Source organism: Lactuca serriola, chromosome 9 (assembly GCF_051521515.1).
Source record: "Lactuca serriola cultivar US96UC23 chromosome 9, Lser_US96UC23_V15, whole genome shotgun sequence".
Taxonomy (NCBI): Eukaryota; Viridiplantae; Streptophyta; class Magnoliopsida; order Asterales; family Asteraceae; genus Lactuca; species Lactuca serriola.
The window spans coordinates 18,864,099-18,889,015 of NC_136416.1; the positions used below are offsets into that span (position 1 = coordinate 18,864,099).

Below are 24,917 nucleotides of genomic sequence, written 5' to 3' on the forward strand. Positions count from 1 at the left end.
TTAGTTGTTTTAGGGACATAAAGTGAGAATAACGGGAATGGGTAATTGGGTTATTGTTGGTTGGTGAAAAATTAAATATGATTATTTATTGTGGGTTGAAAACCCTATATGTTCACCAGGCTCCCAAGCCTGACCCACTCAGTTTCTTTGTATTACAGGAAGTGGCGCAAGGGCATGAGATGGATAATCATCAAGTTGTTTTTGTTTACAAGTTTGTATATGTATATATTTGTTGAATGACTTGTAATGTTTATCGTTTATGCTTTATGGTCTGTATCGGAACATGACATCCCGAGTTTTGGTTATATAATGAAAATGCATTTCTTTATGAAATGCTTTGGTAAATATTATTTTATCATACTTTGTTTTTGGGAACAAATTCCGCATCTCTTTTAAAATCAAAAGAATTTACTCTGAAAATGTTTAAAAAGCATAAATGAAACCGGTCTTTTCTGGCCGAGATTTTGGGGATGTCACAGTTGGTATCAGAGCATTAGTTTAAGCGAACTAGGAATTTGTAGGATTTCTAGACTTAAACTTAGAATGCTAAGTGAAATTTTGAGATGTGTGTCTGTGATATTTTAGACACGAGCACTAGTTTATTTTAGGAAGGTTGCCTAAAATGCTTTATGTGCTAAATGTTATATGTTGTCATATATGATATTATTTGTTCGGATCTATGGTCTGTTGCCGACCGGATCTAGAAACTTTATGTGTGTAGGATTCTTAGCGTGCGTCTACGATATTAGAACTAGCATGTAAACGTTTCGGAGTGATAAGGATGATTTGAATATCTATCATGATTGAGGATCTAATTTCACCTTATTCGGTGTGTAGATCAAAATGGTGAGAACAAGAAGTGGAGTTGGAAATGTTGACGAAAACAGGAATCAACCACCAGTGATTGAGCAAGTACCTGTCGTAGCAGCAGCACCTGAGCCAATAACCATGGCTGGTGTGCAATTGATGATTCAAACGATGTTGGATCGTCAGATGGATGAAACTAGACGGTTGCTTCAGCAGAATCGTGAAGAACTGTCAATTCGTGTGGAAGAGCCTGAATTAAATGAAGGGCACTCGGAAGGTGGAAACTTCAGTGGGTCTGTTGGTCCAGCCAACCCACCGATAGTTAGGCAAGACAACCATGATAGAAGGAATGATGGAATGAGATGCAAGTACAAGGACTTTTTGACTTGCAAACCATCGACCTTTAATGGAAAGGAGGATCCGATTGGGGTTATGGATTGGATCTCCGAAATGGACCTAGCCTTCATGACTTGTGGCTGCAGAGGTAAGTTGCAGACTATCTATGCCATGCGTCAATTCCGAGGTGGAGCCGTTCGTTGGTGGAACACTCTAGGGAAGACATTAAGCCCTAATGAGCCACTGCAATTGTCATGGGCAGAGTTCTTGGTGCAGTTCAAGCGCAAGTTCTGCTCGACTCAAAATCTGTTGGAACTAGAGAACAAGTTTCTGACATTGACGAAAGGCAGCATGTCAGTTGATGAATACACCAATAACTTCACAGATAAGATGGAGTTTGCTTTGCGCATCGTTCCAGATGAGCTGACAAAGGTGGATCGGTATGTGAAGGGACTCCCATGGGAGTACGAGGTGCCAATACGTCAGGCACTTACTCTAGAGGCAGCTATTTGGGCTGCCAAGTCTGTGGAGAACATGATCAAGGGGAGAACCACCGACAAGGTTGATGTTGGTGAGAAAAGGAAGTTTGAGGGAACATCTGGTTCCGGTAAGAAAGGCAAATTTTCGAAATCTGATTCGAAAAAGTTTGGGGGAAAAGGAGGCGAAGCGAAGTGGTGTGATAAGTGTAAGAACAAGCACTTTGGGAAATGTAGCGAGGATGTAACCTGCTACAAGTGTGGAAAGGTTGGACATTTTGCCAATGAATGTTCGAACAACAAAAGGATGTGTTTTGGGTGCAATGAAGAGGGGCATATTTTGAATTACTGTCCAAAGAAGAAGGAGGCAGCTAGGCCCAACATTCCACCAAAGCCGAAGGCGAGAGCCTTCCAGATGACACTTGAGGTTGCGAAAGATGAAGCTGATGTCGCTTTAGGTACCTTTCTCGTAAACGAATTACCTGCTCAAATGTTGTTTGATTCGGGAGCCAACTACTCCTTTATTTCGCATGAGTTTGGTAGAAAGCTAGCTTTGCCTGTTGATAGACTAGATGATGCTTTATTAGTCGAAGAAGCTAGTGGCAAGTTTGTACCTGTTAGCCATCGTATGAAAAACATCTTAATTGATCTGAATGGGAATAAGTTTCACGAGGAATTATTGCCTATCGAGCTTAATGGTTTCAACATCGTTTTGGGAATGGATTGGCTTAGCGCCAATGATGTCGAAATTTTATGCAAGAAGAAGATAGTTAAAGTAAACCCGCCTAGTAAAGATTCATTTATGGTGTATGGGGACAAACGCAGAGTGAATTCTAGAATAATTTCCCTAATGAAAGCCAGAAAGTGTTTGACCAAGGGATGTACATCATATTTAGCATTCGTGATTGATGCTAAGAAGGAAAAGAAGGTGATCCAGAATATTCCAATGGTGTGCGATTATCCGGAAGTATTTCCCAAAGATCTTCCTGGATTTCCACCTGATAGACAAGTGGAGTTCAGAATAGACTTGTTACCAGGGACCACGCCAATAGCAAAAGCACCTTATCAATTAGCACCGACGGAGGTGAAGGAGCTGATGATGCAACTTCAGGAATTATTGGACAAAGGTTTCATTAGACCTAGTTCATCGCCCTGGGGAGCTCCGGTGTTATTCGTGAAGAAGAAAGATGGAAGTATGAGAATGTGCATCGATTACAGAGAGCTGAACAAGGCAACAATAAAGAATAGATATCCGTTGCCAAGGATTGATGACCTGTTTGATCAATTGCAAGGTTCGAGCTATTTCTCGAAGATCGATCTAAGGTCAGGATATCATCAGCTGAAAGTAAGAGAGCAAGATATCGAGAAGACTGCATTCAGAACTAGATATGGACACTACGAGTTCTTGGTTATGTCGTTTGGACTAACCAATGCTCCGGCAGCGTTCATGGATTTAATGAATAGGGTTTGTAATCCTTTCCTTGATAAATCCATGATAGTGTTCATAGACGACATTCTGATTTACTCGAAAAGCCAGGAGGAGCATGGCAGACACTTGCGAGAAGTGTTAGAAGTTTTGAAGCAGGAGAAGTTGTATGCGAAGTTCTCCAAATGTGATTTTTGGATTTGTGAAGTCCAATTCTTGGGTCACGTGGTCAACCAAGAGGGGATAATGGTTGATCCAGCGAAGATCGAAGCTGTGACGAAGTGGGAACAATCGAAAAGTCCCACGGAGATTCGAAGCTTTTTAGGATTAGCCGGATATTACCGAAGGTTTATCCAAGGCTTTTCTTTGATCGCTAGTCCATTAACAGCTTTGACCCACAAAGGAGCTACTTATGCTTGGAGTGATAAGCATAAAGAAGCATTCGAGAAGCTAAAGAAGAAGCTATGCGAGGCACTGATACTTTCTCTACCCGATGGAGTTGAAGACTTTGTTGTTTATAGCGATGCGTCTGGTGTTGGATTGGGTTGTGTTTTGACCCAAAGAGATAAGGTGATCGCATATGCGTCTCGACAGCTGAAAGAGCATGAAAAGAATTACCCGACTCACGATTTGGAGTTGGCATCGGTAGTTTTCGCTCTGAAAATATGGAGACATTACCTCTATGGCACGAAGTGCAAACTTTTCACTGATCATAAGAGTCTCCAATATCTCTTTAATCAGAAGGAATTAAATATGAGGCAACGACACTGGCTAGAATTACTTAAAGACTACGACTGTGAGATACTTTACCACCCCGGTAAAGCTAATGTTGTTGCTGATGCTCTCAGTCGGAAGGTCAATCTTGAAAGGAAAAGGCCAAGAGCGTTGAGAATTGAAGTTGTCTCGACCATTGTGGAGAGTATAAAGAAAGCTCAAGAGGAAGCTTCTGAAAAGAATGACCGAAAGGAGGAACGTTTGGGTAAAACGTTGGTGTTCGGTGTAAACAGTCATGGACTGAAGGTATTCCAAGATCGTATTTGGGTACCTAAGTCAGGAGGAATTAGGGATCTTCTGATGGAAGAAGCTCACAAAACCATGTACTCGATTCATCCTGGTAGCACTAAAATGTATAGGGACCTGAAACCCTACTACTGGTGGCCGACGATGAAGCTTGATGTTGCAAAGTATGTGGCTGAGTGTGTGACTTGTGCGAGAGTAAAGACACAACATCAGAAAACGTACGGGAGTTTAGAACCATTGCATGTGCCTATGGGTAAGTGGGAAGACATTGCTATGGATTTTGTCACTAAACTGCCCAGAACAAAGAATGGTCACGACATGATTTGGGTGGTCGTACGCCGTCTTGTTGGCTTGAGGCAGGGGAAAAGCAGTTTATGGGACCAGAGATGGTTCATCAAACTGCTGAAAAGTTAAAAATAATTAGGGAAAGAATGTTAGCGGCTCAGGATCGTCAAAAGAGTTATGCTAACAAAAAGCGAAGACTGATGACTTTTGAGGTTGGAGATTCGGTTTTACTTAAAGTCTCGCCGTGGAAGGGACTTATAAGATTTGGTAAAAGGGGAAAATTGAGTCCAAGGTTTATTGGACCGTTTAAAGTTCTTCAGAGGATTGGGAACCAGGCTTACAAGCTCGAATTACCCGAAGAACTGAATGGAATTCACAACACTTTTCATGTGTGTTATTTGAGGAAGTTCATGGGAGAAGTTCCCGATATAATTCCAATTTCTGAATTGAGAATTGATGAAAACAAGAGGTTAATTGAAGAACCAGAGGCAATTGTTGACCGTAAGACTAAGAAGCTTCGACGCAAGATGGTCGAATTAGTACTTGTTCGTTGGAAACATTCGAATGGGCCAAATGTCACCTGGGAAACGGAGAGTGACATGTTGAGTCGCTATCCGCATTTGTTTGTTGATGTGTGATTCCGGGGACGGAATCATCCTAAGGGGGAGAGAATTGTAACGCCCGCGTTTCCAGGCTAGGCATTTTCATTGATGTAATAGTCTAGGTTAACCTTTGTAACCCGTTTTGAAATAATAAAAGTGTATTATTTGAGTATTATGTGTTTTGTGCTTAATTGCTTAATTATGTGGTTTGATTAATTAAGAATAAAAATAAGCATCAAAATTAAAGTGTGAGATAAGCCCGATATCTTTTCATAAAGTTTTAGTGGTCGAAACAAGGATTCCGAAGATATAAGGAATGCCGAAATCCGAGTTATAACGAAGAAGTTATGACCTGTCGAAGTTTCGCGACAGAACCGGCACGACCCAACGCGACCTAACGCGACGTAAATAGTGAATTTAAGGTAGATAGATATCTATCCTTAGTGACCTAAATGAGAATTGAATATCTCATCGATAGTAGTGCAACGATGGAAAGACGGACGGAATCGGAGTTCAGATGAAGGAGTTATGAATTTCGAACGGAGTTTTCTGTCCCGGCCTACTAAAGATATTATATAAGTAATATACTTATAATATATTAAAAATAAAGTCAAAATTAGCCAATGTAGTCTAAACGAGAGTTGTAGAGCATAATCTCACCTTCGCGGCGATAAAAAGAACGTCGAAAACGGAGTTCGTATTCGAAAGTTATGAATTTCTGAAGTTCGGAGCGCGAAACCCCAAAACTGTCAGAGACCACGACGTGGCAAGCAGTGCCACGACGTGGCAAGTGTCCTGACACCTCCGGGAGGCCCCCAGATGCAACTTGGGATGACGCATGCAGTGACGACCAAGCCCACGACGTGGAAAAAGGTTGCCACGACGTGGCAAGGGCCAAATTTGCCCTATAAATAGATTTGATGGGCCAGCCGTTTAGGGTTGCTATTTTCTCTCTTCTCTCTCCCGTTTTGCATCGTTTTGCATGCCAGAAATATCCCGAAGCCCCGGTATTGTTCCCGAGCCCCGAGGCAAGTCCCGAGATCCCGAAGATCCCGAGAAGTACGGTTCCCGAGCCGAAGCTCTGCCCGCGAGAAGTTCGATTTTTGAAGAGATCTTCCAGATCTGCTGAGGATTACTACTTTTGCAAGTCGTAGTGCTGTCCGATCATCTTCTAATCAAGTGAGTGTGTAGTTATTTTCTTCCAACTCATTGGTATAAAGTATTATATATAAAATACGTGCTATGTGTATATATTTTGTTGTTATATGTGTGAATGTATATTCACTCTCTTCTATCTCATAGATCTGAGTTATTCTCTATGAAATATGTGTTATGTGTGTGTGTGCCTCATCTGTTATGTGGATTATGTGTTGATTAAAGCATGCTATACAGGTTTTCAAAACTATGTATAAAAATGTATATTTTATCTACTAATATGTTGGGTAGAACATGGGTAGATAGTTGGTGTGTAATAAACAGATGAGAGGCCTCGTTGTTGTTTGATTTAGTCATCTAGCGGAGTTTAGATGACGACCACTGGCTATTCTAGACAGTTTTGTGGAAACATTAGCAGGTTCGCCACCTGTAGGTGTTAATGAACTTGGGTGTTTATTCGCTGTACTCCATCCCCCCCACGGTTGCCTTATTTGACATATATTGCCGGGAAACCCCCGAAGCATGTGTTGTCGCTCCGATGAAATATTCTTAGACTAGGTCCCTTGTGTTAGTTGTTTTAGGGACATAAAGTGAGAATAACGGGAATGGGTAATTGGGTTATTGTTGGTTGGTGAAAAATTAAATATGATTATTTATTGTGGGTTGAAAACCCTATATGTTCACCAGGCTCCCAAGCCTGACCCACTCAGTTTCTTTGTATTACAGGAAGTGGCGCAAGGGCATGAGATGGATAATCATCAAGTTGTTTTTGTTTACAAGTTTGTATATGTATATATTTGTTGAATGACTTGTAATGTTTATCGTTTATGCTTTATGGTCTGTATCGGAACATGACATCCCGAGTTTTGGTTATATAATGAAAATGCATTTCTTTATGAAATGCTTTGGTAAATATTATTTTATCATACTTTGTTTTTGGGAACAAATTCCGCATCTCTTTTAAAATCAAAAGGATTTACTCTGAAAATGTTTAAAAAGCATAAATGAAACCGGTCTTTTCTGGCCGAGATTTTGGGGATGTCACAGCTATGATCAGTTAGATCGGTTTATCTGTCTATAGATTGTTATGTGATTATTTGTTATATGTGCACATGTTTTTTGATTGGTGGCTGTGGTGATATGTTATGCTAGTATGATCTGTTGGATCGGTATCCTGGTAAATAGGATGGTATATGCTATTATGATATGTTAGATCGATATCCTAGTAGATAGGATGTCATTATGCTGCTATGATCAGTTAGATTGGTTTATCTGTCTATAGATTGTTATGTGATTATTTGTTATATGTGCACATGTTTTTTGATTGGTGGTTAAGGTTTATCTGTTTTGCGCAAAAGCCAATAGACATGGGCATTCCAACCTGATGGTTGTGGGCCGTGAGTATTACATCCCGAGTATGATTGGACTCGTAGTATGTGGGCATTCCAACCTGTTGGACTGTTGGTTGTGGGTCTGGGGTATTCCATCCCGAGGATGATTGGACCCATAGTATGTTGGCATTCCAACCGGATGGTTGAGGGCCTGGGGTATTCCAACCCGAGGGTTGATTGGACCCATAGTATGTTGTTTATGATTATATGTGTATTGTTGTGTGTATGGGTATTTTGGGGGAACTCACTAAGCTTTGTGTTTACGGTTTTAGTTTATTGTTTCAGGTGTTTCAGATGAATCGGTAAGGCGAAGGCGTGACTGTACACATCCTCGTGTTTTAGGCTTATGGTTTCTGGGATACTCTGATATTAAACTATTTTGAAAACATTTTGTAATAACTAATGGCTTTTGGATGATTGAAAAAGTTTTAAATTGGCTTGATTTTTATGGGTGTTACACTATCTGTTAAGATTTATATGCTTGTATGCTATGTTATTATATGGTAGTGGTAGGGGTGAAATAGATCCCGTAACCGGTTGAAATACACCGAAGGGTAGGTCGGGCACCCAGATATGCCTGACAGGGTAGGTCGAGCACCCAGATATGCCTGATAGGGTAGGTCGAGCACCCATATGTGCCTGACACAATAGGTCGGGCACCCAGATATGCCTGGCAATATGTGACTATGTGGTATGATGGGGAAACTCACTAAGCTTTATGCTTACAGTTTTCAGTTTTGGTTTCAGATACTTCTTCTTCAAAAGGAAAGAAGTCGACATGATCGCAACGCATCACACTATGATTTTCCGCATTATGAGATTCTTGGGGATTGTACTATGATATTATTTTCCTATGACATGTTGTGGTTTTTGACAATTGGGTTTGATCATGATATGGATGACATTATTGATGTTTTCAGACTACTGTCTTTATGAATTACTTAATTAAAAATAAATTTTTGGTTATAAATTTTGGGATGATACAATACAGTCCCTAAGGCATCCCTCTACTAACAGATAACCGAAAACTAGTGGGCCAACATTGGTGTCTTCTACCCACGGTACAATGAGTCGAAACTCACCTGAAATGAATAAACCCGAGAACACCGCGATACACTCCCTGCTACTCTGCTTGCTCCCGCGGATCTACTAGCATCAGAACCAATAAAATCTAAATTATCAGTAAAAAACCTTCAAGTTTGACCTAAAGTTAAAATTGGTCAAAGTCAAAATCAGGAAAAGTCAACCCTGAGCGAGTACGCCCCGCGTACTCAAGATCCAGATCGAGCTCCCTTCAGGCGTACGCCCAATGTACTACAGTTACGCCTAACGTACACAATGGCTTAACAATTTCGTTTTGGGGGCTTAATTCCTTAAGACACTACGTCTAACTTTCAGTCTTAACCCCAAATGGCATCCCAAACCATAAAGTTTCCAACTTTATGGTTTTACATACCTAGATCAAGCCCAACAACAAAACCCTAACTTGTCTTAACCACTAAAGCTCTTAATGGCTTGCATGAAGGAATCTTAGGGGCCAAGCTCATATTTTTGTGGCTCAAGACATGGAAATACGTCCAAAAGGACAACCTAAACATTCCATAACATGTCATACACAAGAAAGGCCATATTTGGGACAAAAGCGTATATTTTCATCATGCAAGCTAAATCTAGCAACTTATTCATTAAGGTTGGAACTTTTTACCTTCTAGAGATGGATAATGATACAAAACTTTCAGATCCAAGCTTGCTTCTAGCTTCCAAACTTCACCACCACCTCCGTCTTCCTTTGGAACACACAAAACACACAATCAAGCTTCAAAATGCAAGAATGGGGCTAGGGTTTGCAAGAGAAGACGTTTCTAAGGATGGAGGCTCAAAATGAGGTGGAGAAATGAAACTTAAGGATCAATAAATAGGGTCCAAACCCTCAAGAGAAATTAAAGAAAAGAAAAACAAGAAATAAAAATGGAAGAAAGAATAAAGGGAGACTCATTTTCTTTTTCTTCCAATGTGTGTGTGTGTGTGAGAGAGAGGTCCTTTATATATTTAATTATTATAAAATATTTAAGAAAAAAGAAAGAAAAATAAAAAATAAATATACTAAAGTTATAATAGTCTTTTCAGTTTTCTAAGGGACAGAAACACAACAAAACTACTTAAAAAAACATCAAACCAAAAAAATAAACTTTAGAAAGAAAAAAAAAAGTACGGGACCATTCTTGCTTGTCAAATATATATACATCTACACTAATAAATGAAAGTTTTTTTGCCACATGTCCTCTTCTTATTCATTTGTACACATGTCATTTTCTAAAATTTTTAAATTTTTTATTTTCCACTTGTCATTTCATTGTATTTTTCATTTTGATAAATTAAAATTTCACATTTAATATTTAAGGCAATATATATAAGATATTTATTAGAAATGATTTATATATGTAATGTATTTAATATATTAAAACCTCATTAATTTTAATAATTCAAAATTTTTCTTTTTTTTCTTATAAATTCAAAATTTTTCAAATTGTTAAAATTTTATATTTAATTCTCTTTTTTAAATAAACTCATGTAATACAACTAGTAAATTATAAACTGAAAACTAATTACTTTTTAATCACTCTCCCTCCCTAAATAACTGACAATAATTACTTTTTAATCACTCTCCCTAAATAACTGACAATAAACCGGGCGAAGCGACATCGGCTTTTTATATTCCAAAGGATTCAAATCTGGTACCAAAAGTCCCATGAGCGCGCTCGTCGTTCTGTGAGCAATTTGTAGTTCTCTTGGTAATTCCTTTACTATCAATTGACGATCTCTATTTTCGTGGTTTCATCAATTTAGGAACGTTGATATTTGTGTATTCATTGGATCCTCGATCATCGAGATAAAACATCTAGTTTTGTAACAGAGCTAGTGATTTTGTAAGCATTCTGACATCGGATATGTTTATTTGGTGTGATTTTTATTTAAGTTCTAATCGTTCACAAATTTTTCTGTGCATTTGATATGGACAAAGTCACATTCTACACACACTGCGTGTGTCAATAAGATCAATTGACATTGTTGTTGCATGAATTATATCTTCTTGATGCACTTGAATTTGATGTTATGCTTACAAAAACAATGGCTGGTGGACTCTGTAAACTAGAGGAACTTTTATAATTTTTATTCGTGCATGAAATCCAGAATTCCGGATATTTTACCTTTTCCTTCTTAGGATGAGTGACAAAGTGATGCGATCGTCCAATTTTGGATTCAATTGGCAGCTAGGCTTATTCAATTCGCAATAAAAGCTTTGGTTACGCTCATCTTATCCCAATTCCGAAGACAGATGACCATTTTTTCCAATTATAGAAGGATTTGGTATTATCTTACATGGGATGCAGTAAGATAATAAACTTTGGAAGCTCTAGAAACCAACACATTTCACCATCTTAGACTAGTTATTTATGTATGAATAAGCTTAACTTGATTCCTTGGCGTTCTTGCATGTGATTATTATGTCTTATTCTTTTATTTACCTTGCATTTGTGCTGTTTCAGTTGTGTTATTTAGGGTCTGCACATTTGGCGATGTTACAATGGATGGGAGGATCAAGGCGGAAAGTCACAACTGTAAGTATCAGCCAACACATCACTTTCCCTTATAATTTTGACATGTCTTCAGTTTGTAAACTGGTTTGCAACTCATGGTTCACTACAGATCAATTTTAACTCTTTGATATTTTTTATCCAACTGTTCTGGACCTCTTATAGTGCACAGAGTTTCTTAGAGCATCTTATCATGTTATTATGAGCATCAGTTTCATCTCGAGTTTTTTGATTGTAAGCTTGCTTGCAAGACTTCACCCACACTAGCATGTTTTTAGACTTTTAGGTAATGAAACATCATTAATTTATGATACGCCCACACATCTAAGGTTCCTATCTTGTGGCATGCTTAAACAGTTTTTATATGCAACTTATTCCTTTTGGTGGCTGGACAAAGGTATTACATCCAAGGTGACTACTAGCCATATATTGATTTGGGAGATAGTAGAGATTTAGGCATCCAAAGATGTTAAAAAATCATAATGACTTATGTCTGTGAACATATTGTTGGTTTGATCAAGATTATGTAAAAAATGTCAAAAGTACAACCATTGCCTCCGAATAGATTAATACGAAACTATGACTATGAAAATAAGGATATGCATGTGAGTGTGTGCCTATATGTGGTATTTATCAAAGCCAACAATAAGTTTATGGCAAATACAGAGCTGGATATTAGTTGCTGTTGCAATAGCTTTGATCCTTAAACATACTGATAATCATTTAGACTGCATCAACATTTTGATAGTAATATAGGGTGTATAACATGGTTGCATAACTTAAATTGGCATAGTATGCTTCTGATAATGAAGATTGTTTCTGGTAAGCTCATGTTTCATTTCTATCGCTTACACTGAAAATCTTTTCTTGTTTCCTGAAATGTCCTGGTTGTGCTTAAATGAGGAAATTTTCAGTCAAGAAAGTCAACACAAAAGAGGTATGTTATGTCTTCCATTTGGTTCTATAACAAGCCGGATGTCCTCAAAGATATTGTGGAAAAGATTTTATCAAGTAATATATCTAGTTGGTTCCTACCCTCAACCTACCAGGCAAAAACAGTATTTTGAACAAAGAAAAAGGCAACAGCAACAGCAAAATTCCAATGGCCTAGAGAGCTATTCTGATAAAAAGGCTCCATGCACACAATGTCCCGAAAATAATAGATCGCTGGATATTCTCAGTCTGCTAAACTTATCAACGAATGGCCAGGATTTCACTTCCAGATTCTCAGAAGGTACTATTTTTGTGTTGTGGCTTTCTGCTAGTTTGTGCTCTCTTAATTGTTTGCAGTAGCCTTTTGAACTGTTATCCTGTTTCTGTGTCATTTTCCACCCAAATGTGCAACTTAGTGAAAAGTGAAAAGCCTAGTGAAAAGTGATGTCTTTATCTAGATGCCTAGTGGTGCATCATACATCTTCAAGCAAATTGGTTAAAAATCTTTATGAAAATTTTAATTCATATTTTGATAAGTCTTGTAATAAAAATATAACATGATCATGTCGCTAAGCAATCAGCATATTTTGTATTAGTTTGTGAAATATGGAAAGTAAAACAAGACAACACAAAGTGAAAACAAAGGGAAGAAGTGTTCAGCACCTCTAGAACAGCAGAACACTGGTTTTACATGTATGATATGACTTATGATGTTGGTAGTGGTTACTAATTGTATTATTTGTTCTTCATGAAAACAAAAGGCAATAATTACGACACTATATATGACAGCAAAATTTATAGGAAGCTCTTTTAAGTTTGGGCATAAAAGTTTTGCTTCAAGTATGTCTTATTGATAAATGAATCTTTATACTGTTTATGACCTTGTAAGCTCAAGGAAGAGGAAGTTCGAATGGTCAACATACAACACAAAACTCTCAAACTGCACTTCAAATGGAAAATGAAAACATCTATCCATCTGAACATGTTGAAATCAGAGAAACAAGTACGTATTTCTGAACTATTCCCTACTATCACTCTTCCTTATTTGTAGACATCTCTTTTATTCTACCTGATCCTCAATTGTGTGAGCTGTATCAGGAAATGTGTCTAATCACCTGGAGGAGGCAGGATGTCAACAGGAGTAAGTGGGATCTTGTACTTCAATTTGTTCAACCCTGATATAAAGCCATGTTCAGTTATCATAGACTATTGATAATTTTAGTAAGCTGTATGCATCAGTCTCTTTTGGGGTGGAACAAATACATGGTCTGTAGTATGCTATTATGCTTTCATAGTGTGTATAGTTTACTGCCCATTGTACATTAAAGATTACTGTTTTGTCTTGTGTATATCTGATGTCCTGATGCTTTTCAGGTTTTTATTTGATTTCTCTTCTAGTAATCATGATGCTTCAAAAGGGAACAATGAGAAAGATCCAATGAAGATGACTACAGACCGCAGTAAGTAGAAAATACTGAAGACATCGTTTCTCTTTTTACCAACTTTTCTTTCTCTTTAAAGTCAATATCCTAAATGGACTTTTAACACTAAGTGGTTATTGCAGCTACTGTGTTTTAGACCCTTTACCTTATAGAAAGCTCCTATTTTCATCTAATAAGTTTTGGGTTCTGTATTTCCTTGTTTGTCTTCCAGAGTTGTCTGTCGTTGATATGCTTGGTGATGATGGACAAAATAGCAGTTCGAGAGGAAATTTAGTACATGAGAATCATGTTGCATTCTCAGTTGAAGGTACATAATGGATTATGTGAGAGATTCACCTTTGGTTACTTAAGTGAGCCAAATGGTTTTGTGAGCTTGCCATTGTTTAATTGTTTTCATGTTCATGCATGCATCTGAAGTAAGCTCTTTCCCAGCAGGTTTAGGAAAAGTGGAAATGGAAACTCCAGTTCATTCACCACAACATCCTACAAGGTATCAATTGGACTCAAAATCTTACTTATTAATAAGTTTCAGTATTGAAATTGAGAAGCAACTGAGAATTAAACATACATTTCATAATTGTTTTGCTTATGGTCAAATGTGACACATCTGTTTAACCTGCCAAATTTTATAAATGGAGAATTTCAATAAATTGACACGTTACCTGGTTTCTATGAGGGTTTTTTAATTCCTCTTCTCAAATCTGTAGACAATTTTGATGACTCATTATTCTTCAGCTGCCAGTGAAGCTCATGAGCTCTTTTGTGTTAACTTTTTCCACATATTTGTCACAGAAAATTCGCCTATGGATGCCCTGGACCTTCCAAAAATTTCAAGGGATCTTACTCTTCCAAGAATCTTAATTGCAGTCTAGAGGACCAGTTTCATGAATTGGTAAGAGATTCTTTATGGTGGCTGATTCCCACCTTTTATTTACAGTCTCCTTGTTTAGCATCTTGGACTTGACTTGTAATCTTTTTTTTTTTCCCCTTCTAATATCACATATTTTACTAATCAATACTTGTAATTCCTGTTATCAATTCAGGATGATATGGCTGTTGGTGGTGACATACCAACTGATGCCTGTTCTTTAGAGCTCCCTCCTTATTTAGGAGAACTACATCGTAACCCAAAGCAGAAAACAATGGTTGATAAGGAATGCTTGTTGCATGATGCTGAGGATTTTTTAAGCAATGATGCATTTTATGATAGCAGGGTGGAGCATGACAGGTTTAAATGGCATGGTAGATATCTCTTCACTCTTCCTCTACTACTTTTAGCATTAGGATGTTTAAGGTAACATGTTTCAATATCTTTTTGTGTGTGTGTATTGGTAATGACCCATTCTTCAATTCCCTGTTTTTTCCAGAAAAATCTAGCTTCTTGGATGAGAAATTTCTGGAAGATAATACAGTATCATGGAAAAACTGGTCATGTGATTTGGATTATATGAGAAGTAGGAAGTGTGAAAAGTCAGACTTCTCTTTTGAAGGTGGTCATATGCAAAAAAGGAGGTCTATTTTCAACTGATACTTTTTATCTATCAAAGCTTTTCTTTATTCTAGTAAAATTCTTCACCAATGAGTCATATTTGCAGAGCTAGAGTGGACTCAGCAGGCTGCTTCAATGTTTCAGGTAATGATATTTACTAAGGGCATGTCAAATTAACATACGATTTCATCTCTGTGCACCTACCAAAATGCTACTTATACCAGAGGTCACCTATGGAAGTAATCTCTCTACCTTTGGGTGAAGGTTTACCACCCCCCTTACCCCATTCCTATGGGAATAGGAATGGTGTTGTTATGTCATTGTTCCATTAGGCCTTTGTTAACAGTTGTAAAGATTATTATATCTTTTTCCCTTGCTTCATTTCTACTTCCTCTTGTTAATCAGGGTTATCTTCTCCATATAAGCACCAAATCAATCATCGTTATGATTTCATGACATCTGACATGACACGGTATACTTTTTCTTCTAACTTCATATATGATTTACTTTCAAACGTTTAACAAATATCAATAATGCCAGTTACCCAACTTAACTACAGGTGTAACTCCCAGTTTAGTGAAACGACCCATTCTTCAGATTGGCCTTCCTTCGCAACACAAGATGCAAGAAACGATTTACACTTGTTGAGGTTAACATCTTCTGCACTATGCTTTTCATCTCTCATCTTATATGAATAATCTTTTTTAAAAATTAAAACCATCATATTCACGTTCACTTCATTATTTTGACCAACTTGTGTACAGCCAAGATTCATTCTTGTCCCATCCAGGTGACGATTTGAAACAATTGCATATTATACCAGTTACCTGATTTTGCTACAACTTGTTGATAACACAGTCATGCTTTTAAATTTAGCATGGCGAGAAGGAACAAAGAATCCATCATCTAACTTCAGAAGGCATGCAACTGATTCCAGAAGCCCTTTCAGTATGAAAAGTAATACATTTTCCAGGGGATTTGGCATGAAGGGTAATATTAACATGATGTCAGATTTTTCAACCCACCGAAGAGATGATTGGTTGTTTGAAGAAAGATGCAATACTGAGAGTTATGATGGTTCTATCAAGGCATCTGAAACCCCAAACCCAAAGGCCTTCCACAAACATTGGGCCGAAGAGCTGTTTGATTCAGATTTCAACTTGAAATTTTGCGTTGATGAACATGGTGGCAACTTTTTCTCAGATGAAGTTGCATTCTCCCAACAAGTTAGTCCTGTAAAAGAAGAATATGGACATGATGATCTTTTCAATGAAGAGAAAGATGACTCTGATATACAGCTTCAGAAGAGTGCCAGCACACGAGAAAGTGAATCTGTAACTCTACCTGCTGTCACCAGCACATTTCATCAGCATATAGAGAATAGTCATGACAGCAATTACTCATCCTCAAAAAATGGCACACCAATAAACAACCTGGAATCTGAAGAATCACAAGTCAAAACTCCAGAAATAGAAATCACCCCAGCTCCAAATGCAGTACTATCTCCAGAACCTTCAGAAGGGGGATCATCTTCTGTTGAGATGCCCCATTGTCATGGCTTAAAAGAGTTAGTCATTATTCTTATGCTTCTTTTTTATATTTCTTTCCTTTTTTTTTTCAAACAAATATAACAAATCATTGTGTCCTAAAATGGCTATATATGGCTTTCCAGATGCCCAGATGCTACCCAAACTTCTCTCCAGACCCAAAATGAACATAAAGGTATAGATCCATTTTATGCCATTGTTTTGTTAAATGTAAATTAATTATCTGCTCTTTTATTAAATACAGAAACAGAGGATTCTGGACCAAACAGTTGCAAAGTCATGATGCTTGGGAGATATGTTGTTCAACTTCTGTGAGTATCAGTATATATAGATACTGAAGAAAGCGTCCAAAGTAGGTACGAATATTAATGATACTTCTCAATTCGCATGCAACTGAGGCTAATAAAATTCATAAAATACAACATAACTTTAGCTAAGCTAGTCCAAAATGTTGCTATTACACGTTGCTAGTAGCTTTTGAAATGACAGGATCAGGACAAATTTAAACCAAGTTAAATCCAACACAATGTTAGCATAGATAGAAAGTTTCAACCATGAGTGTCCATAGATACACATTAACTACAAATATTTTTCTCCTAGAGAAGAAATAATGTCTTCTCCAACACAAGTTTAGTTGCTCTTTTTAGGCCCCAATGCAAAGCCTTCCCTTTATTGATCGCCTGAACTGCATGTGACATCTTAACTTCTTAACATCAGACTGTTTGAGGGGTTTAAGGATGAACTCTTGAGCACCTTCTTCCAAACACCTAATTCAAAACAGAAATGTCAAGCACATCCATACATCATAACCAAATTTTTATTTCATAATAAAGATCGATCAATGGTGGTTACTTCTCAATTCGAGTGGGGACATTCTCTGATGAGACTACAATCACCGGGATCTCTTTTATATCAGATGATTCCTGTTACAAAAATTAAGGTTTAATGTTACAAAAAAAAAAAAGTACTACTAGGCACTAGCTACTTATATAAAAATGTTACATAATGTTAATGCTATATTACCTTAACCTTTCTAAGGAGATCGTACCCTGTCATTCCTGGCATACAGTAATCCGTAACAACTAAATTTATCTTAGGGCCCTGCTTTTAATATCCATTTACCAAAAAAGAAAAAAAAAATCATTAATTTGGTAGGTGTGTTACGACAATGCATGTTATGAGAAATGTAAATTTAGGAATTGTGTCCATTAAGTAGTACTACAGTAACTTACTTTGTTCATATGAGTGTGTTTGTCTTCTCCTTGGCCTAAAAGCTCCAACGCCTTCTGCCCACTTTCTGCTGTAGTCACTGCCACATTGACAAAATGACTAGTAAATTCCTTGTAAGGCTTTCTTGATCTACAACTTTATTTTGTTTTCAAATAATATGGATGATGGATAGCAGATAACTTTTTTTTTTCCTTTCGTAAGTGTCCCACCTTAAAAGATGTAAAGTCGGAATATTAGGCAGGTATGCGGTGATTGTCATGGACTCATATTCTACTTTCACAAAAAAGATCGCAGTGTCCCCAAAAACAGTTCATTTATTTTTAAATGCTACTTATTTCTAATGGACTAAATGTAAATAGCAACATATATTTATTTATTTGTGTATAGTAATATGCTACTTTTATTTCTTATCTTGGTAAAGGAGGGCTGCAAACATTGTGCTTATAATTTATATTCTTATCAATGGTGTATTTGGTAGAATATATGAAAATATAAGGCTGTTAATTTCTTTTATTAGGCTTGGTTATATCCTTTTAAACTTTCATAATTATGTGTATATCCTATATATCCAAATATTTTATTTAATTATATATAATATATTAAAAAATAAAAACACTATCTTTAAATTGATTTTTTATTATTAAATTTATAATTAGCTTGTAATATTATAATATTACCATTCTTCCACATTGTTATTCTCAGCCTATTTACTTTATGAATCCTTATAAAATATTGACATCCACATTGAAATTAATTTTTTTTTGTCATTTACTTGTAAGTATAACTAAAGAACCAAAGGAATAATAAAATTGTTTAGAAGAAAATAATTGTAGGTCTCATAAATTGATTATAGGAGATGAATTATACTGTTTAAGAATCGGCTAGGAATATACAATCAATGGATTTTACTAATCGATTATTTAAAATATGAAATGACAAAAAATCATGTCGTGGATAACTATATTGTGAATAAGATCGATTATGGGAAGAATTGCAAATATGTATTTTAGTAATTTGGTTATAATTTAATTTAAAGATATTGTTTTTAGTTTATATATTAATTATCACTTAATTAAGTATTTGGATATATATATATATATATATATATATATATATATATATGAATTTATAGCTTTTATAAGGATATATATGTAATTTAAAAATTTATAAGGACATAGACTTAATTATGAAAGTTTATAAGGATATAGATGATTTTTTTTTTTTTAAAAAAAAAAATATATGTTATAATAAACAAATTGATAAAAAAGAATATATGACGTGTTTAATCCAATTTTAATTATTAAAAAAAACTAATACGGTTGAGATAGAGAAACATGGTTCATAAATCTTGGGTATGTATTTTGGTTGTGTCATATAGGCTGTCATATAAACTTTTATCATTCTTGCTAATATTTGTCTATAAATAGAATGTGATGTTATTATTATCTAACAATAAAAAGAAAAATGTTAAATGAAAATATCAATTAAATGTGTTTATTCGTCTCTTCGTTATTGGCTAGCAAGTATTACAGATGAAAACTCATCTGCACATATACACCGTTCAAAATTACCGACGGCAACAAAAACTCTGAAGGGACGGCAATTAACGGCAGCAATACATGCTATGTCACGTTACCGGTGGCAATTGTCACACCGTCCAGCCTAACTATACATATACAGGTGTGGGCGTGTGGCTATACCTTTTGAAAATAATGAAAAAATGTGTATAATAGATATGTTTTGCTTTTTTGGAACGAGCAAATAACTATATATAAAAAATGTGTTATAATAGATGCGATAGGCATCGAGCCTTTGACCCACAAACAGAGTCCAGATATGATTGATGAGGCTAAGCTTAGCTTTTGGATACCCCTAGGCTAGGAGGTCAGAGTTCAAGAATCTTCTCTTGTACTTTTTTAAAAGACATAGCAAATTGAATCTTGCTGTTACAATATTAACGTACACCTATTAACTTATCAAATAATAAAATAAATACGACTGTAAAAATTGACCTTAACTACATAGCGTATTATTTAAGTTCTAACCAATGACATGTTAGACTCTCATGAAAAAAAATATAAAAAAATACATGCTATATTCTTCCTAAACAAAGGTGTAAAACATGATTTGAAAGCGGCCATTGTCCTATTAACGAAAGGTACATGGGAAGAAATTTGGTGGTTGATGCCAGATGGTACTATCTATGGTAAAGCCAGGTCTTTCCTTCCACTTTTGTCACTTTTCGTATATTACAAATCTACCCAATTCTTTTCATACTAACTGTGTGGCTCTACAATCAAAACAGTACCTTTTTAAAACAATTAATGTGCATTTTAAATATTTTATGCTTAAATAATGAGCTTTATTTACAGAGAATTTGAAGTTATCATCCCCCCAAGGAGGGCGGGGCCCACTTTTTAGCTTCTGAATGGATAAGATTTGTGTATTTTCCTAGTTCCTACCCTTTCCAGCCTGGATCTATCGATATACCGAAACAAAATATAACTATTAACATTTTAATCCCCCCCCCCCCCCCCCCCCCTTTACTTTTTCTGTCTATATGTACTGAAAATGTAACAAAGATGACCAAGCATCGGTTTAATTTCATAACATTATAATTCCAATAAAAAAATTTATGCTTTTTCTTTGTGGAAAGTAATCCGAAATGGGCACTTCGTTGCTACGGGCGGCTTTTTTTTTTTCCCTCAAGTTTAGGTGGTTTTTCATTACTTTATGGCTACATAATACATTATTCGTGTAGTTATTTAGTATTTTTTTTCAAAACTGTTAACATCGCATCTCTCTAATTTGCCTCTAAAAGAATATACTATGGTTTTTCATTACTTAATCATTTTATATTTACTATTGAGTCGATTTTTTGGTTTTTTTTTTATTTTTTTTTATTTTTTATGTTTCTATTTTCTAATACTTAAATGAGACAATCTACTTAATCATTTTATATTTACTATTGAGTCGATTTTTTGGTTTTATTATTATTTTTTTATGTTTCTATTTTCTAATACTTAAAACAAATAAAATCAAAATATTTAACTAAAAATAAAACATAATCAACAAAATGTATATAATCTCTTAAATAGTGTTTTTATACAATATTTGTTTACAATCCAAGTATCCCAATAGAGCGGATGAAATATATATGGATAAACTCAACTTATTTTGGGCCAAAATTTTATAATTTTCAATTAGTCAAGTAACTTGCATGGATACATTATTTAAAAAAAAAAGTTATTAAGTATAAGGCTTGGATTGGATCGGATCCAATTCTTAAATAAAAATTTATAAAATTGTTAAGGTGTAGAGTAGTAGGTCAAATTCAATATAATAATACTAATAACCATGTGAGTACTAAAAACTCAGATCTAATTCAATGTACCTAGTGGTTAAATGAAAAAACTCAAAATATTATATACAAAATGACAGCAAATACAATATAATACCTTTACATGCAGAGTTGGTAAAAAGCTTTTCCATGATTTTACGATCAATCAAGCTATCATCCACAACCAAAACATGAGGCCTTTCTTCTTCTTCTTTCATTCCGACTGTTGTTGATGAAGAATCCATGGAGAAATCACACACTCACTGTGTGTGTGTTTTTTATGTTTCAGTGTAAAACTAGCAAAACCCAGGAAGAGAATAAAGGAGATATGTAGACAGAGAGATAGAATATAAATGCCAAAAGAGGGAAGAAAAGTCAATGTGTGTGTTTTGGTGAAAAGAAAAGAGAGTGTTTGTTTGTGTGTGTGTGTGTGAATTGAAGAGAAATAATAAAAGGAGAGAGTGTAGAAGAGGGAGGGGTGGTGATGAAATCGGGGGACAGATATTTGGAGATCTTTTTGGGTGATTGGGATACGATTACGATTTGCAGAGAAACCTGCACAGAGTCAAACAGAGTAGACACACACAAACTCACATCAGATGTCTTGTTACCAAAATACATTTTGATTCGATACCCCTACTATACTTATTTCCCCTCAACTATTATTGTACGTTGTGAAAAGGTCTTCTGTCTCCGTATTCTGGAAATGAATATATTTGCTTGCTTGTAAAATAATAGGCACATATAAGGTATTTTAATACGTAAATTTTGCAAAGTTTAGTGTGTACGTTTGCGTCTTATGGATTTTATTTATCATATTTGATCGTTGATCATGTAGGATAGGCTCCACAATAAAGATACGGTATACCTCCAAACATAAAAAATTAGAATGATGCTGCATATCCTCTTTGTAACAACTACTGTGAAAAGGAAGACACTGAAAAACCTACGTTTGTTTTTTAACTACCAACACACTTTTAAATTTTACTTTTTTTTTGTGCATTGCTAGACTTGAATCAGGAAACCTAGGTATTTAGAATACTAGGATGGAACGAATTAAAAGCATTTTCAATGGTTAGGTTATTTTATAATTTAAAATTATTGCAAATTCATAATTATATTAGTTTTAAGTGTCTTTTTAACCAACCTTTACCTAAATGATCTCAATCTATATAAAATGTTTCATAAAACCTACACATCTTTATAGTATATTAACCGCTCAATAATATATTATTGAGTGGTAAATAAAAAAAAAACTATCATCTCCAATGGTATTTGAGGATATTAAGTTGTTAAACAAATAGTAAAACCTATTAAAAAAACTTACATCGGAGATGCTCTATTGCTAACCTATTTTGAAAATTAATTGCAAAAGCTAGCCAATTTTTCATGGTCCAATATATTATATTAAAAAAAGTATTATTTTTTTTAATTTTATTATCATAATTAATTATTTAATTTAAACAAAATTAAATGATTGGTTCATGTGGGAGTTGGAAAGAGTTGAATAAGACCATCTCCAACCGTTAACACTACCTATTTTTTATAGTATACTTATAATTATAGTGTAGAAGATAATATAAATATTAAATTCCTCCAACTCATTACATTATATTTAGGGAAAATTTTATTTATATCCTTGTAAATTCATAATATTACTTTAATATTCTTATAAACTTTAATATTACGATGTATATCCCTCTAACCCTATAAAAATAACATTCACATATCAATATTCATGACTAAAGATATATAAATATGAAGAGAGTTTTTATAGAAAATATAATCATAGATATTCAAAAAAAAAAAAGTTTATTGAGTTCCTCAAAATAACCAAATCATTCAAGCAATTACATCCATTGTCAGCCAAGATGAACTTATCCTAACATGGCTAAGCTTATACAAAAGGAAAAAAGTATAAAATACCACACATTACTCCAAGAAAACAAGATGAAAAATCCTAATATTCAAGTGTTCTTCATGTGCCTTCAAAGCTCAAAAACTCTAGATAATGTCCCCAAAAATCTGATCTAAGAATGTGTAACAACCCAAAATTTAGAAGATTGAACTTTTAGTCAAAATTGACCAAAAATGACAATTTGGTCATTTATGAGAAAACGATGAGAATATAAAGTTGTAACTTCATGAATATGTCCAAAATAAGTTAATGTTACTATAAAAGGATTAAAAGAGTAAATTACTAAGAAGGAATGCATGAGAAATGCATTTTTGATAAAAAAAAAAAAAAAGGGTAAAATTGGTATTTTTATGCTTTTTAGCCTAACTTCTTGACTTAATAGGTTAAGATATGAGTCAATTTAGTGATATATGACTTAAAGAACATGTAGAGCATGTTTCCACCTTCGCATGGTTATAATATCATCAAAATCGGATAAGAAATGAAGGAGATATGAGTGTTTCAAGATGGGATAAAAATGCCTAAAGCTGGAATGGAGATAGCAACGTACTTTATTGATTTCTAGAACTCACGACGTGATATTAAGTGCTCAGGACGCGGGAACGAACTAATTAAAAGATATTAGCATCCTGTTTACGACATAATACACCCAAATACGCCTACACTTGAGCTCCAACGATTTTGACGATGGAGGAGGATCCAAAAGGCGATTTCAAGCGATAATGGCTTGAATTGAGTACCAAAATCACATGCGGTAATTGATTTCATTTTTGATCAAATTAGGGTTTAATGATGATTTGATGATTTGAGCAAATTGATTAAGTTTATGTTATGAAAGCTTGTTAGTGATGTCAATAAGAGTGATTAGATGTTAATAACAAGCTTTTAATGTAACCCCATAAGTGGAATCAGTTCAATGAGAATTAGGGTTTGAAACCCTCATTGATGATTTTGGGAAATTGATACTTTAGAGTTAAATTATAATGAATTAAGTATTGGAGAGAGAGAGAGAGAGAGAGAGAGATAAACACACATACAGAAAGAAAAAAAGAAAGAGAGAGAGAGAGAGAGAGAGAGCTTAATTCATTAACTGATTGAAATTTTGAGATATGGAATGAAAGATGGAGTTTCAACCTATTGAGTGATTATTTTGATCTTAAGAGTAAGTAAGCTCTTACTAGTTTAAAACAAGTATTATGATGTTTGTGAATATATGAACAGGCCTAAGAGCAAAAGATGGATCAATATGTAGAAATTGATGAAAGGCACTAAAGTGGGACAATTAGTGTTCACTAACTGATAAAGTGAGTTACTAATCTCACTTTTCTTATGATTTTTATATGCATAAAGTTTATACTTATGCATGTATATGTGTGATCTTTGAGGCACTAAGTGAATGTCATCAAATGATGAGTTAAAAATAGAGCATGAATATACATAGATATCATATATCTGAGCATGTATGTATATGATTGAAATATATGTATGAGATATACATATTGACATGTAGTAGAGCATGTGATGAGCATACGTCCTTCAGGAAATGAGATTGATATTCCTTTGGTAATATGTGTATTTTCCTTTAGGATTGATGATGAGATATGAGTATCTTTCCTTCGAGATTGATAATGAGATATGAGAATCTTTTCTTCGGTTTGAGATCAAGATATTAGTGTGTGTGTGTGTGTATATATATATATATATATATATATATATATATATATATATATATATAGATGACGTACCTAAGTCGGCATGGAAGAGTCACGCCTACCCAAGATACCTGGCGCTTCGGCCGAGTCAAGAGGAGTGGGCTCAGCACCCGCCAGCGCCCCTTAGAGCAGGGCGCCCCGGCAAAAGGCTCGCACCCGCCAGAGGCGCTCCCAGTGTCAAGACAAAGGATACGGTCAAGCGACAAGGCAGA

The 24,917-nt window shown here is 35.3% G+C and overlaps 4 protein-coding genes across 5 annotated transcripts; 3 read left to right on the forward strand and 1 right to left on the reverse strand.

Moving 5' to 3' along the window:
- The first annotated feature begins 10,835 nt into the window (after positions 1-10,835).
- On the forward strand, positions 10,836-13,172 carry LOC145075405 (uncharacterized). Its single transcript, XM_079021664.1, has 6 exons — positions 10,836-10,889; positions 11,047-11,118; positions 12,009-12,031; positions 12,144-12,328; positions 12,917-13,030; positions 13,126-13,172. The coding sequence occupies exons 1-6, from the start codon at positions 10,836-10,838 to the stop codon at positions 13,170-13,172; spliced, it is 495 nt and encodes a 164-aa protein (XP_078877790.1).
- Positions 13,173-13,905: 733 nt separating this feature from the next.
- On the forward strand, positions 13,906-14,997 carry LOC145075406 (uncharacterized). The gene is made up of 4 exons (XM_079021665.1): positions 13,906-13,959; positions 14,262-14,361; positions 14,513-14,711; positions 14,837-14,997. The coding sequence occupies exons 1-4, from the start codon at positions 13,922-13,924 to the stop codon at positions 14,995-14,997; spliced, it is 498 nt and encodes a 165-aa protein (XP_078877791.1). The 5' UTR covers positions 13,906-13,921.
- A 525-nt stretch (positions 14,998-15,522) lies between these two features.
- LOC145075269 (uncharacterized) lies at positions 15,523-16,868 on the forward strand. The gene is made up of 5 exons (XM_079021568.1): positions 15,523-15,607; positions 15,723-15,748; positions 15,835-16,525; positions 16,631-16,680; positions 16,750-16,868. Exons 3-5 carry the CDS (start codon positions 15,909-15,911, stop codon positions 16,818-16,820), a joined length of 738 nt encoding a protein of 245 aa, XP_078877694.1. The 5' UTR covers positions 15,523-15,607; positions 15,723-15,748; positions 15,835-15,908; the 3' UTR covers positions 16,821-16,868.
- A 19-nt stretch (positions 16,869-16,887) lies between these two features.
- LOC145075270 (two-component response regulator ARR17-like) lies at positions 16,888-21,770 on the reverse strand. 2 transcript variants are annotated; one of them, XM_079021569.1, is made up of 5 exons: positions 21,194-21,770; positions 17,738-17,814; positions 17,529-17,609; positions 17,358-17,428; positions 16,888-17,272 (listed from the first exon to the last, which is right to left on the reverse strand). In XM_079021569.1, exons 1-5 carry the CDS (start codon positions 21,318-21,320, stop codon positions 17,149-17,151), a joined length of 480 nt encoding a protein of 159 aa, XP_078877695.1. In that variant the 5' UTR covers positions 21,321-21,770; the 3' UTR covers positions 16,888-17,148. The 2 variants fall into 2 exon arrangements, with proteins under 2 accessions (XP_078877695.1, XP_078877696.1); XM_079021570.1 differs by having other exon boundaries at positions 17,529-17,606; positions 21,194-21,765.
- Between the last annotated feature and the right edge of the window lie 3,147 nt (positions 21,771-24,917).